Source organism: Protomyctophum parallelum, assembly GCF_964188405.1.
Source record: "Protomyctophum parallelum genome assembly, chromosome: 4".
Classification (NCBI taxonomy): domain Eukaryota; kingdom Metazoa; phylum Chordata; class Actinopteri; order Myctophiformes; family Myctophidae; genus Protomyctophum; species Protomyctophum parallelum.
In genome coordinates, this window is record NC_139700.1 from 52915506 (window position 1) to 52930490 (window position 14985).

General features: G+C 44.6%; 1 protein-coding gene across 1 annotated transcript in view; it reads left to right on the top strand.

Moving 5' to 3' along the window:
• The first annotated feature begins 2835 nt into the window (after positions 1–2835).
• The window catches only part of LOC310857267 (E3 ubiquitin-protein ligase rfwd3.S-like), a 32579-nt gene continuing 20429 nt past the window's right edge, over positions 2836–14985 (top strand). Inside the window, exons 1-5 of the mRNA XM_083762878.1 lie at positions 2836–3005; positions 5345–5700; positions 6619–7006; positions 11703–11963; positions 12972–13063. Of these exons, the coding sequence (XP_083619004.1) occupies positions 5348–5700; positions 6619–7006; positions 11703–11963; positions 12972–13063 (1094 nt within the window). The 5' untranslated portion in view covers positions 2836–3005; positions 5345–5347. The remainder of the gene's footprint in view (positions 3006–5344; positions 5701–6618; positions 7007–11702; positions 11964–12971; positions 13064–14985) is intronic.

The window sequence follows — 14985 nt, forward strand, 5'->3', positions numbered from 1 at the left end:
TCGGTGATTCGGTATCAGTATCGGCTATCGGCTAAATTGTTATTTTTTAAATCGTTATCGGCCAAGGATTTACATGTCTGTGCATCACATTCTATAAAACCCATTCGGAGCGGGAACCCCTTTTGGTGGTTACATACATTATGTTATCATTTAGCTATTGAAAAATAGCAGATCTACAAGCTCATAGCGCGCCACCGAGTGGCGCGCTATGAGCTTGTAGGTCTGCTATTTTTGAAAAATCGTTAAAATGTGCCTCAAAATCTTTCAGAAAATTGTCATGATTTAGAAAAAGAATTGTTTTTGTACATTTCGACGTCAGGCCTGAATGGGTTAATGGATGGTGGATGGCAGGGCGTTCTAAATTTGGGTGCTCCCTCTTGGTGCTGTGGTGGGTGTCACTCACGTTGGAGAAGTAGTCAGACAGGTATGACTGTCCCGAGAAGTAGTTTGGGAGGTACTGTATTATAACAATGACGCTTCTCTGTTTATATGTTGTTGATGTTATCATGTATAATATGAATGAACCTGGTTATTAAACAATGGTGCCATCATGCCCGTGCACGTGAATTGTGAGTGCTCTCTGTCAGCTTTAACAAACATGCACGTACGCACACACACACACACACACACACACACACACACACACACAGCTTGAATGTCACCCAGACCATGCTATGAATCTCATTCTTAACAGTGCAGGCCTCCGCAGTTTATGAGCCGTTCAAGAATCAATGTTGGCTCACTAAAACCCATTTTGGGCTGGAACCCCTTTTGGCATTATATATTACACTGATATTGTTGTGGTGCAAATCTTTGAATATTATCAGACTGAACGTTTTTTACCTCAAATCTTTGCTCCTGGATGGAGGGGTCACTGGAAATAAACATATTTTCAGATTGGGGTCCGCAGCCTGTCTTGGAGCATGTCTTGAGTGTACAGGGTTTGATGAGGTCAGATAAATATATGGAATGTCAGAACAGGTGAGCTCCATACAGTAGATCTAAGGGTGGTAGCGGGGACATTCTCTTGACTGTACAGGGTTTGATGAGGGGCCCCCATGGGGTAGAGCTGGGCCTTAATTTTGGGGCCTTTTTTCGCCGGCTGCCGGGCGCGGCTGCCGGCTGCACTAATAACTTTGGGGCAGGCTCGTCTAGAGTTTGAATGGACAGGTCCATTCAAGCACCAGCATACCAGCATACTCATGCTGGCATCAAAACACAACATGCTGGTTTCGCTGGTTATGCTGGTCATGCATGCTGGTTTTAACAGCAGGGCGGGCCTGTTAAGAGCTTTCGCCGGCTGCCGGGCTCTGCTGCACTAATGACTAACTTGTATAAACATTTGGAATGGGTACAGTTCAATACAGGTCAATACAAACCAGAAAAAGCACTTAGAACATGATGAATAACCCCTTTGAGATATGTAGCATTTCCTACTCCTAAACGATACAATGAATGTATGCACGTTTACATTTAGAGAGAGAGAAAAAAAGAAACTGTAATTTAGTAACCATGAATGATCATGTCGACTTTAACCAAAACAATAATATCAAAATGTAAGAAAACAAACAAACAAGAGAAAACACTATTTAAATTGACATATTAATATGACCCACGCAACGTAGGGGGCGGTAATGCCCATAAAGTTGGTTGGCGGCCGCCACAGATGGAACAGACAGAAACAGTGTTGCCATGTCCGCTTATTATAAGCGACTTTGTGCTTGTTTTCTGTAAAGTTGATTATACATTTTGGTAGTTAAAGTTGAGGTTTGCATCGTTTTTGGGGGGGCTTGTTTCTAAAGTGTGGTTGCTTATTTGGGGTTTGTTTTATAATGTTGTTTAAACCAGTGGTTGTTCTCAAACATTTTCATTTCAAGGACCCCCCCACATCTTTGTGAAGATATATTCCACGCACAATTACAATTTATCTTTGATTGAAAACAGCAGATCTAAAAGCTTGCAACACATCGCGATGCGAACTTGTAGATCTGCTATTTTCACATTTCAATCAATCAATCAATCAATCAATCAATCAATCAATCAATCAATCAATCAATCAATCAAGCCCTAGCCTAGGGCCCTTAAAACAAGGCCCTTAAAACAAGGCTCCAGACTTCCCAAAACAAACTGGTCAGGTTACCACTTGGCCTCACTCCCCGAACCCTGACTCAGGGACGGATTAACACCCACGAGGGCCCCTGAGCCGCACATTTTAGTGTTTTTCCGTGTTTCTATAATCTTGACTTTTTGACAAATGATTTAACAAAATCAATGGCCAATGAAGGGCCCCAGGAGCCCTTTTCAGGGCGACGAGGGCGTCCAACCTAGTACTGCGCGGTCCAATTTCTCCGAAGGGCCCTTTAGAGCCAAGGGCCCCTGGGCCACGCCCCACTGGCCCAATGTCTAATTTGTCCCTGCCCTGACTACCCTGACTCCGCTAGATGGAGCAGTAGAGAGTACACAGGTTCCCCCCTCCTGCTCGGGGGGAAACCTGTCTTCTCTCTACTGCCTCATCTGGCGGAGTCAGGTTACAAACCCACCTCACCCCTGCCCATTTTGACAGACTAGAATGGCTTAGGTTTGACGACAGAGTAGTAGTACAGCATCTTGCAATGGGTCTGGTCTACAAGATTCGCTACGCCACCAAGATATATATATATATATATATATCAATCAATCAATCAATCTTCTTTTGGGCTTGTTTTCATAGACCTGGTTGCTTGTTTTTTCTCGAAATAACCTGGCAGTGGCAACACCAGCCAGAAGTTCCACACGGAACAGATTCAACAGAAGAAGAAGAATCGTGGCGCGGGCAGATTCGAGCGTCTCTCTCTCTCTCTGAATTTTCTCGCATCTAATGAACTTTTAACTCTTATTACATTAAATTAACGGCAATAAATCATCAATCGAACCGTATAACAAAGACACAGAGACACCTCACCGAGTCATGACGTCGCGGTTGAACCGCTGCGGTTAAGAAGAAAAACACCAAAACACAGAAACAGGTAAGGTTTGTTTTGGGTCTGTTAGCCTCGTTAGCATGCTAACTTAAGCTATAACGCCAGTACAATAATTAACAGTGGCACACGTAATTAAATCATTTCGTTTTAACGTTAACGTCCCATATTGATTGTCAACCCGAATGTGGCGATGATAATATTACGCCGGGAGTCGAATTATTAATATAATAAAATAATGACCGAGGAGTGAGCTAACGTTATGTTAGCTAGCCTGGCAGCCGTTAGCTAAAGATTACTTGGCTCTGCCCACAGTGCCCAATATACTACTGCTGGTTAAAAAGGACAGATCTACAAGCCCTCAACGCGTCGCGATGCGACGCGTTGAGGGCTTGTAGATCTGTCCTTTTCGTTGGAGCAGTCTGTCCATGGAAGTGTGCATGTTTAGCTGGTTGTTGCATAACTGGTCTCTTCACGTAAAGGGTGAAACAACCGCCTGTCAAAATGTGACTGCTTTTCTGTGAAACCATATTATGAAATGAAAGATTATAGTAATTATCATGACAGTCATGCAGTAACTGCACCCTGTTTTTTGCGCTCGCTACATTTACAACTTTTCCGTATATATAAACATTCAGATTTCAAATATAAAGTACTCACAATTTGTCCCACGGGTGTTAGTTAGTAGCAGCGCCAGCGATTAGAATTTCTGCATCCCGCGTTGTTTAATAAAAAAGCATTTTTGTCCGAGCGCCCCGGCTACTTTTTTCAAACGGGGTTCGTTTGGGAAATCCACAGTTGCACACCGGGAGCGCACTCGCCTATTGGTCTGTATTGGCAGGGCGGTCAGCGTACCTATATCGAACACACCGAGTGCCACCCTCCTCCCGACCGATAGGGGCGCGTAGTTGAAAGCCAATGGCAATATAACAGCTCGGATAAAAATGCTTTTTATTAAACAACGCGGGATGCAGAAATTCTAATCGCTAATCTAATTGCTGTAACTAACTAACACCCGTGGGACAAATTGTGAGTACTTTATATTTGAATTCCGGATGTTTATATATACGGAAAAGTTGTAAATGTAGCGAGTGCCAAAAACAGGGTGCAGTTTCTTCATGACTCTCGTATGAATACGAGAGTCATGAACCATGGCTAGTATACACTAAAGGCTGTAAACTGTAAATAATGATCAATAAGTGCTAGGTGAGGTCAAGAATATATTTTGTGAGGGCTCCTCCTCCTATACAGAGGTTTAATGTTTGTTTTGTAAACGCCATTGACAATGAAGGGAACATTTACGTCATAATGTGCCATTTACAGTACGTCATCATATTGTCTCTTTGTTGTTAATGGCGTTTAACCGTTTGCTTTACATCAGTACATCACCTAATCAACATGAGTTAGACTTTAATATATTAGCGCCCCTCACTTCACACAGGTGTGATTTTTTTTAATACAATTGAAAGCTTTGTGTCATCAGTGCCACTTCAGCCTGTGTGAGATCTCTCTTCTGATTGGATGAAATTGGTATCCTGATTCCTGACCTGAATATTGCATGTCCTGTTTTAATAAAGTGCTGGAGCGTAGTAACCTGACTCCGCCAGATGGCGGCAGCAGTGAGTTCCTCTTCCTGCTCCCATCTGGTCCCTCTCGGGCAGAGACGACCGAACTAAATCTGATTAGAGCGATATGTGGTCCGCTAGATCAACAGGGAAAGGGGGGGGTGGGGGCGGAGGGAAGTAATTCCCTGTATAAACGTTACTTAAGTGCCTTCTCCCCAAAAGGACAACTTTATTTTTCCATCCTGAATGGCCAGTCTAATATTATTTCATTTTGGCTCTGTGTAATAACTGTAAGCCAAGTCTGCTCCGGACCAGTGGTTATAATGGCTGGGCCAGTGCTCTGGAAAATCCACGGGCCCAGAGGGCCAGTCAGTGCCACATTTCCCTTAATGTCTACCCCTGAATACTATCGGAATATAAAGCAATTTAACACTTAACCCATTCTGACCGGGCACCCATTTTGGTGTCAGCATCATGTTATGCTTTAGCTATTTAAAAATAGCAGATCTACAAGCTCATATCGCGCCACCGAGTGGCGCGATACGAGCTTGTAGGTCTGCTATTTTTGAAAAATCGAAGAGCGACTGACATTTCTAGAATCTGATCTCAGATCAGAATGGGTTCATCAGACCAGTGTGTGTCCGGCGGAAACCTCGTATGAATTTGATCTCAGGTCAGAATGGGATAGACGCGTCACCATGGGACCCAATGTCGTACTTCCGTCCTGAAAAACCGTTGTTGCTTAAAGTCCCTAATGAATGGTAGACTGCATCTTGGCATCTGCCCGTGTGTGAACTCACCATGACGGTGTCCCTCTATAAGCAGATGGAGGCCATGGAGGTGGACGTTGTCCAGCGGAGGGGGGAGCGTCGCCGTGCTGGTGGTCAGGCCCCCCCCGGGCCCCAGCCAGACGTGGGGGCTGACCGGCCCCCAGCAGCAGCAGCAGCAGCAGCAGCAGCAGCAGGGGGCCGCTCGTCGCACACGGTGGTGATCGACTCCGGCAGCAGCACTGACATCGATGATGACGAGGAGGACCAGGGCCCCTCGGTGGCGCCCCACGCAGCACGCCTCCCGACCACCTGGGCCTTCAGCCAGAGGGCAGAGAGAGACGGCCCCCCCATCAGGGCGGCCGCCAGAGCCGCCGCCACTCAGGTGACCACCAGGCGAAGGAGAGTCAGGTGAGCCAATTTAGAACGCGGAGCTTAACCCATTTCAACCTGTCATACAGGTTTCTGTGTTAGTAGTGCGCCACTCGGCTATTAGCTTGTAGATCTGCTATTTTTCAATAGCTAAATTATAATGTAATGTATGTAACCACCAAAAGGGGTTCCCGCCCAGAATGAGTTAACCCATTTAGGCCTGACATTGAAAAAAAAAAAAAAAAGTCTTCTAGATCCTGACAGTTTTCTGAAATACCTCATGTTTCTATGTCAGTGGTGCTCAATATTTCTTTTTTTCTTACTTTATTGAGTCAATCACATGTACAATTCTTTGTCGCAAATACATTTTTTACACATTTGTTTCTACATGTTTCATGTCACTGTTGTTAGCTGACTTTGAGCCATTTATTTGTATTTATTTTTTGTGTGCATACATACATACAACTGCATCCCTTCACCTATTTCAACACACAATGATGGTCAATATTTCATGTCAAGGACCCCAAACATTATGTAACAGCCCGCCGACCCCCATCTGAATCCAGGAACCCCCCCAGAAGCCAAGATTTGAGTAAAAAAAACGCTACATAGCAACATAGCCTGCTGTGTTCGCAGTGCGGACGCAGTTAATATCTTGCATGTTCATAATGATATGATGGTATTGATTTGTGACGCCCCAGTCCAGTCTCTCCTGTGAGGGTACACTAGTGTCATTATTTGGTGTCGCATAACTGCAAAAACACAACTTAGTTGCTAGTGCCTACTGTACATTATGACATCGTTTCTTGTAGCCTATATTTCCTATACTTTGTCGCGGTGCGCCAACAATGGTCTGCCGAAGTTCCTAGATGGGTTTTCATTGATTATTTAACATGTCATGTCTCACTGAGCCGTTTCGATTGGTCCTGTTGTGTCTCGGCGGCGTTCCACTCCCAGACAAGGCCTGAGGGTCCACTACCCCAGCCAGACGGCCAACGCCAACCCCTCCCGAGGCTTCCTGGACTTCCTCCTGCGGGCGCCGGCCGCCGCCGCCGCCGCCAACAACAACAACGTGGCGGAGCCGGAGTCCGGAGGCAGCACCACGGAGCCCATGTCCGGGAGCACCACGGAGGTCAGCGACTCTGACGACGAGGAGCCGCCCCCTCCCCACCACCACGCCGCGGCGGGCGACCCCCCCGCCTACCTGGACCTGCCCCCCCCCAGCCCGTATGAGAGCCCGTATGAGCAGCAGCACACCCCTCTGCTCACACTACTGTACCCGTTGCATACTGTAGCTCCTGCTGCGGTCACTGTGAGGACAGAGGCTACACAACAAAGTGTTCAGGTAAGACAAGGTTGTGTTGTTATTGTGTTGTTGCGTATACGCTCATAGAACCCACCGCTTATTTTTCCTCGATGGTGATTTGTTTTCCTTCTCAATGGGGTCAAAGGCGGGTAGAAATATGGTTTGACCCTAAAAAACTGATTTTTGTAGTATTACTAGTAAAAGTTTACCAAAGTTTGACCACCCGAAATGTGTTTTTTTCAAGATGGCCGCCGCCAGTTCTTAAAATACCATTACTCCTCCATTATTCATCCTAGAAAAGTAATTTTGGTGTCTAACCCTATGTTTTGGTTATCTAGGAATCCAATTAGCATATATAAATTATAGTCAAGCAATTACGTACAATGATATATTAAAGCAATTGGTTATAAGGTTATAACGGTGTAATAGGACATTACCCTTTTCTATAATGCCGTACTGCCCAGGATTGGTGAATTCATCACCTATACACAATTCACATTCTGTTGAAGCTTTCAGGAGATTTATTTTGATACCATAACAATAAGGAATACATTAATTATTACTGGGAGGTACTGTCATATGATGTGACATTTGTAAAAGCATGGCTGCCAAGTGATAGACTCATTAGACTGGGAATATTACACAAATCATGGAAGAAATGTACAGAGAAATGTCTGCACTATTTTGTTTGTAAAGGTGTCTGGCAATAATCACAATAAAAATATGTCCCCTAGGGTAGTGGTTCCCAAACTGTGGGCCGGGACAAACATTGTGAAAAGAGGCAATCTATAAAAGCTCACAATGCTGAGTGTCTTTGCACCAAACACACTCAGTAGGACCAATTGGCCACTTGTCTGGTCTATGGGGAAGATGGACTCCTCAGTGGGGATACAGTGGAGAGAAATGGCCCCTCATGGACCCTCTAGAGACTAGAGGGTCCAGAGCTATCACAAATGTATCTTGGTATATAGGCAGGTGGTGGAGTGTCACACGGATATAGGGTTCCACTTTATTTAGTTATGCTTGTCACAGACATCTTCTTATTCCCGAGACTGTAGTAGTTGTGTGTGTAAAATTAATTTCACATTTAGTTTGTGTTTGGTACTGCTGGCAATAACCTTGAGCCCTGGGCTCCAGTCTCGGTCTCCCCATAGAATCCCAATCTAACCTCCCTCCATGCTGTAGCCCTGCTGCTATCCAACAAACAAGCATTGCTGCCTTCCAATGCATGGCTTTTTAAGTCATATCTGGCAGCCAAGACTATGGACTTTAATGTTTGTTTAGGGCACACTAAATGACAACGTAGGATGCCATGTGGCCAATATAAATACAGTGGGCGCCCCTCATTTCGTGTTTTTTGCACTTTTTGCATTTTCGTACTACAGTAGCTGTTCTAGAGGAGAGGGGAGAGGATATTCTGCGCCATAATGATCAGTCACTGGGGGCCCCAGTAATATTAATGGTCAGCCACCAACCAGACACCGACTCTCCTGTGAGCCAGTCCGACATAGGGACACCCCTGTCTGACTGACAAACAATCATGCACCACGTGGAGGTCTTATAACCACCACTATGTGGGTCTGACCCTTCTGTATACCTATGCCCACTCTAAGCGCCTATAGCTCAGGCCTAGGAGCCAGCAGGAGGTCCATTTGGGACCAGCATACATACATTTAGGAACACTACTGCCTGACAGTCTTGCAACATGTGGAGGTCTTATAACCACCTTCAGTGGAGACTGTCCTCACTACCTATATGCTAACCCAAGAGGTCCTATCTCGGGAGTAAGAGCCAGCACGGTCCACATGGGACCAGTGGGACTAGTGAGCCAGGCGACATATAGGAACACTCCTCCCAGCCTAAGCTAAACCCCAATTCCTTAGTTTCTACCTCCTCCACACTCCGTTCCCCAGAATGCCGTGACTTAGAAATTGTTTGCATTTGAGGAGTTGAGAACGAGGAGAGTGCAGGCTCCCTAAGCCACTTGGAGTGAGATCTGGCAAAGATCTTTCATGTATCGTTTGCAGAACTGTCTTTGTTGAAATGTGTGGCGTATCATTTCTCCTCCTCTACATGACAATCCTCTGAGCTCCGGAATGGTCCAACAATCCAACTGTGTGACACGTCATAATTGCTGTCACTTCAAAATGATGCAGGTCTATTCCCCCCTCCTCGCTCGACGCCAGGGCTAAGGCGGGAGTGGAGGACATGAAGAATGTATAATATTGGAACGTGGCTATTGCAATGCACAACATGGAGGTCTTAGAACTACCACCACAGGGACAGACAAGCCCCAATCTCTTTAACTGCCTAATGAGCACTCGCCCTGGGCTCTCAAGTGCCCCATAGCTTTAATGGGACATGTATGAGCCACCTCGGACATTCGGAGAGGAGAAGACCATGAGGGTCTTCTTAACTTTGCTCTTCTGTGCTCCAAGTCCCCAGGGAGAAATCCAGTGACCCCCCCACTCCCCATACTCCCCTGTACCGACTTGAGGGGAACTCTAGGCCCACTAAACTCTAGTCCGGACTAGGGTTGAGATTCAGAACCGGGTCCATTTCAGACCCAGTTCCAACATTGCGGATCCGGGATCCGGAGCCGGTTCCATAGTTTATTTATTAACGGTTCCCCAAACGGTTCTCATCAGTCGTCATTTAGCTCTGCTGTGTCTGTGTCTGTGTCTGTGTCTGTGTCTGTGTCTGTGCATGCATGCATGCAGAGCCAAGTTACTGGGGTGACGTCACCCCACCTACATGAGTAGATTAATCTTGTGACTCGTGTAGGCGTATTGATTTTGAGATGTTTCCTCAATGTGGACATGCAACTGGTGCAAGTTGCAACAACCTTTGCAGGAAACTATGGCATCACATTTATTGCACTTTGCGAGTGTGGTTAACAGAGAGAAGGGAAATTACTCTGAGGCTGAGCATGCAAAGTGCAATGAATGCGATGCCATGGTTTCCTGCAAAGGTTGTTGCAACTTGCACCAGTTGCACCACGACGTCCACATTAAGGAAACATCTCAAAATCAATACGCCTACATGAATAACGTTAGAAAATAAAAACTACTAACTTCTACAGAGCCTTTTATTATGACTCGACGTCCTTCTGTCTGAATCACGTTAACTATAGAGCCATGAATTAAATAAAAATCTATTTGTCTGCACTTATTTTTACAACTTATAAGCAACTCAATTGCTTTTTATTTGTCTCTAAATTAATCGCGCAACTGTTGAGAGCCCAGCCTTTAGGTGCATACTGTATATACCTCCATACATTAATTACTTTATAAACAGTTTGCAGAAAAAAGCACAGGATCATAGCCTACAGTACAATAAAAAATAATATTAAATTAATCTGAACATTAAAGACACAACATTTGTCACCACAACAATCATTATTGCAATGTGTACTGTATATTTAATGTACAGTACAAATTGCAACAATGATATTGTTGTGGTGGCTAGCTGGTGGTGATGGTGAAGTTTAAATAATAGTGCCAACTCATAATTGTAAAGTGCAAATACAATAATTTAATTTGTGTTTATTAAGTACTTGGTTAGGTTAGTTATAATATAAGCATAATATATGTCAGAAAAAAGGGAAAAAAATAATATTAGGAACCTATTTATTTTTTTGGAATTTCGCTTTTCGCTTGCCGTATGCTAACGCTCAGTGCAACTATTAGCTTGTCATTGACTCCCATGTTAGCGCGGCGGAAAGAATGACTCGTATCTCCTAATCCAGAGCGCTCTCCGTGGTGATGAATGGATCAATATGCTGGCGCTTCATTTCTGCTCCTCATCCGTCTCTCCCGCAAAATATGAACGCTTTTTGGAGCGTAAAAAAATATATTAAGATGATCGGAGATCTGAGGTCTCTTTGTAAAGTCAACTTTTTTAGGAAAGTGTTTCCGGTTCATGGCTTTCAAAGTAAAAGCGATCAGACCACTCTGGCACCCCGGAGCTTCTATTTTGATGCCGTTCCTGTACTAGATGTGTTTAAAGTCCTAACAAATCCCAACCCTAGTCCGGACCCCCCTTTACCTCCTCACCCAACCCCACCTATCATACTCCCCTCTGCACACGGTAGAGACTTAGGTTCTGTCTACTCTGCACTAAGAGTAAATAATGCAATACATTAGTTTTGGGTGGGGTGTATAGTCAAAGATAATTATTTAATTTTATCCACAGAGCTATCCAAATATATAATATTCAATATTGCAATCAGTAGGCTATTGTCTATCAACTGACAATATTCTCTGCCACAACCTTCTGAATTACTGCAAATTGTGACTATTAGTTTTGTTGTGTTTTGAGGATATCTTAACCTTATTCCAAAAAAATATATAAATATTTAGATATTTATTAAATATTTAGTTTAGTTAACTCGAAACTGGTGACTATTTCAGAGGTTTTAACAGTCACAAACACAATATTGGATTTCACAATTATCTAATTGTATCTCTGCAATTTGGACAAGTTCAATGGACTCCCAGACCCCAAAAACATAGGGTTAGACACAAAAAGTACTTGTCTAGGATGAATAATGAAGGAGTTAGGCTATTTTAATGGTTTTTAGGCTATTTCATATTCCGCTGTGTGATGGTATCACTTAAAAAATTAGCTCGCATCAGTTTTTGACATTTCTGGTTTGAATTGGAATTCAGCCTCTGTTTAATTTATCCTGCGTGTCTTTGCCTCGTCTTGTCTTGTTTTGTCTGTCCACCTCCAGTTGTCGTCGTCCTCTGCAGCCTCGGCGGCGGCGGTCTCCGCCCCCTCCTCCTCCTCCTCCACGGTGGCGGCGGCGCCCTCCCCTCTCCGCTCCTCTCAGGGGGGCGACGAGGACGGAGACAACAACTGCCCCGTCTGCTTTGAGCCCTTCACCTCGGCGGGAGTCCACCGGCTGGCCGCGCTGCGCTGCGGACACCTGTTTGGGTTCGCCTGCATCGACCGCTGGCTGAAGAGCCAGGGCCAGGCGGCCAAGTGCCCTCAGGTCAGTCAGTGTGTGTGGAACGCTAATATGGTTTCTGCATCGGATTCAGTCAGTGTGTGTGGAACGCTAATATGGTTTCTGCATCGGATTCAGTCAGTGTGTGTGGAACGCTAATATGGTTTCTGCATCGGATTCAGTCAGTGTGTGTGGAACGCTAATATGGTTTCTGCATCGGATTCAGTCAGTGTGTGTGGAACGCTAATATGGTTTCTGCATCGGATTCGGGTTCTTGGAAACACACCCCCAGCCACTGCGTTAGTTTTACTGAGGTTAGGTTTAGGTATAGTTTACTGAGGTTAGGTTTAGGTATAGTTTTACTGAGGTTAGGTTTAGGTATAGTTTTACTGAGGTTAGGTTTAGGTATAGTTTTACTGAGGTTAAGGTTAGGTTTAGGTATAGTTTACTGAGGTTAGGTTTAGATATAGTTTTACTGAGGTTAGGGTTAGGTTTAGGTATAGTTTTACTGAGGTTAAGGTTAGGGTTAGGTTTAGGTATAGTTTTACTGAGGTTAGGGTTAGGTTTAGGTATAGTTTTACTATAGTATCGCGCCACCGAGTGGCGCGATACGAGCTTGTAGGTCTGCTATTTTTTGAAAAATCGAAGAACGACTGACATTTTTTAGAATCTGATCTCAGTTCAGAATGGGTTAATCAGACCAGTGTGTGTCCAGCGGAAACCTTGTATGAATCTGATCTCAGGTCAGAATGGGTTAATGTAAGTCGCTCTGGATTAAGAGCGTCTGCTAAAGGCCTAGACTAGACTGGTGCACTCTGTTGCTAAGGTGCTAAAGTTCCGTCTTTTGATTCATCTCTGTCCTGAGCGACCAGCGGGATTATTTGACAGGACGGAGACCTCCATTTTTTTGCCACTCTGGGTGTAAGAATTAGACGTGCGACTGATCCGGGATGACGAGCTATCTAATTGGCTCGTTGTCGTATCATAATGTGTTATATAAGACAATAATAGTATAGTGTATAATTATCGTTTGTATTTTTGTGTTGTCCGCAGTGCAATAAGAAGGCCAAGCGCTCCGACGTGGTGCTCCTGTACGCACGCAAGCTCAAAGCCCTGGACAACTCTGAGACGGAGAGCATGAAGAAGTGAGTGTCACTTTACCTGAAAGCGCATAGATGGGTCTCTATGGAGCCATTTAAGGGTGCTACTTGAGGATGCGTTATTTAAGGACTGCACCTGCTTTGCTTAGCCTTTATTATGCTATATAGATTATATTGCACTTTATTTTAGACATGACATTGATCTCTCAACCCTGAACACTGCAAACATCTCTTGCACTGTTGGCAAGAAGCACTCAAATCAGGCTTAACCCATTCTGAACGGGCACCCATTTTGGTGTTGGCATCATGTTATGCTTTAGCTATTTAAAAATAGCAGATCTACAAGCTCATATCGCGCCACCGAGTGGCGCGATACGAGCTTGTAGGTCTGCTATTTTTTGAAAAATCGAAGAACGACTGACATTTTTAGAATCTGATCTCAGGTCAGAATGGGTTCATCAGACCAGTGTGTGTCCGGCGGAAACCTCGTATGAATCTGATCTCAGGTCAGAATGACTTAAAGTCCACAGGCCTCTGGTTACCACAGTGGTCTGAATGTTAAGAGGGGAGTGTTGTAAGGCTGTGGCAGGGGGAGGGGGAGGGGGGAGAGGTCGCACACATCTCTGAATGCTTGTAATGGTAATTAACCCATTTCGGCCTGACGTCGAAATGAAAAAAAAAAATCTTCAAAATCCTGACAGTTTTCTGAAAAACCTTATGTTTCTGTATCAGTGGTGCTCAATATTTCATGTCAAGGACCCCAAAAATTATATGCAATATGCCTCCGCCCCCCCCCCCCCCCCCCCCCCATATGAAAATATGTAGTTCCAGGGACCCCCCCCCCCAGAAGCAAAGATTTGAGTTAAAATGTTCACTCTGTAATAATATATATTCAAAGATTTGAGGCACATTTTCACGATTTTTCAAAACTAGCAGACCTACAAGCTCGTAGATGATCTATGAGCTTATAGATCTGCTATTTTTCAATAGCTAAATTATAACATAATTTAAAACACCAAAAGGGGTTCCCGCCCAGAGTGGCTTAATGTGTAGTCTACCCTGACCACAGCCCTACGGTGTCCCGGGCTGAACCCCAGAACTGGCAACCTCACCATCCCACCGCGGTGCCGATTATAAAACACTTTTGTTTTCTAATTATATAATGATAATAACCCTATTGTTATTGCACTTATTACAATCAGTCTGCTCAGCAGCAGAACTAATGGAAGCGCTGGTTCTCTGTTCTCTTACACAGAGCGCTTTGGTCTTGAATTACAACGTTTTCTACTTCAGTGCTCAAAGCATGGGGTTATCATCAATGAGGAGAAATAAACTCATGACTGACTGGTCTGATTAGACCCCGGCCTGCTATTAAATGTGCCCAAATGCAACAACAAAACGAATGATTTCATTGCTTACGCCTTACGGTAATTAAATTATTCCATTAATTTATTTATGCCCGGTGCGTCCACTGCAACGTGGACACCTCGGGGGGGGGGGGAGGGGGAGACAGCGGGAAGTGTTGATCAAATTAATAGAAATAGAATAGAAGTGTTTGGGTTACTGCATTGTCTTATTTCTCGCTTCAAATGTTTTCAAAAAAACATTCTTGAGAGCAATGTTTAGTTAACCCATTCTGACCGGGCACCCATTTTGGTGTCAGCATCATGTCGTGCTTTAGCTATTTAAAAATAGCAGATCTGGCCCAGGCCGTAGCGTAACGGTCTGGGCACCGGACTGGTGATCCAGTCGCGGTGTGCCGCGGGTTCGACTCCCGGACCCGACACGGCCTTTACCGCATTTCATCCCCCCATCTCTCTCCCGTTTCCTGTCAGCCTACTTTCTATCCCTTAAAAAATCAATAAAGGCGTAAGCCGCAAAAAAATATCTTAAAAAAAAAAAAAAAAAAAATAGCAGATCTACAAGCTCATATCGCGCCACCGAGTGGCGCGATACGAGCTTGTAGG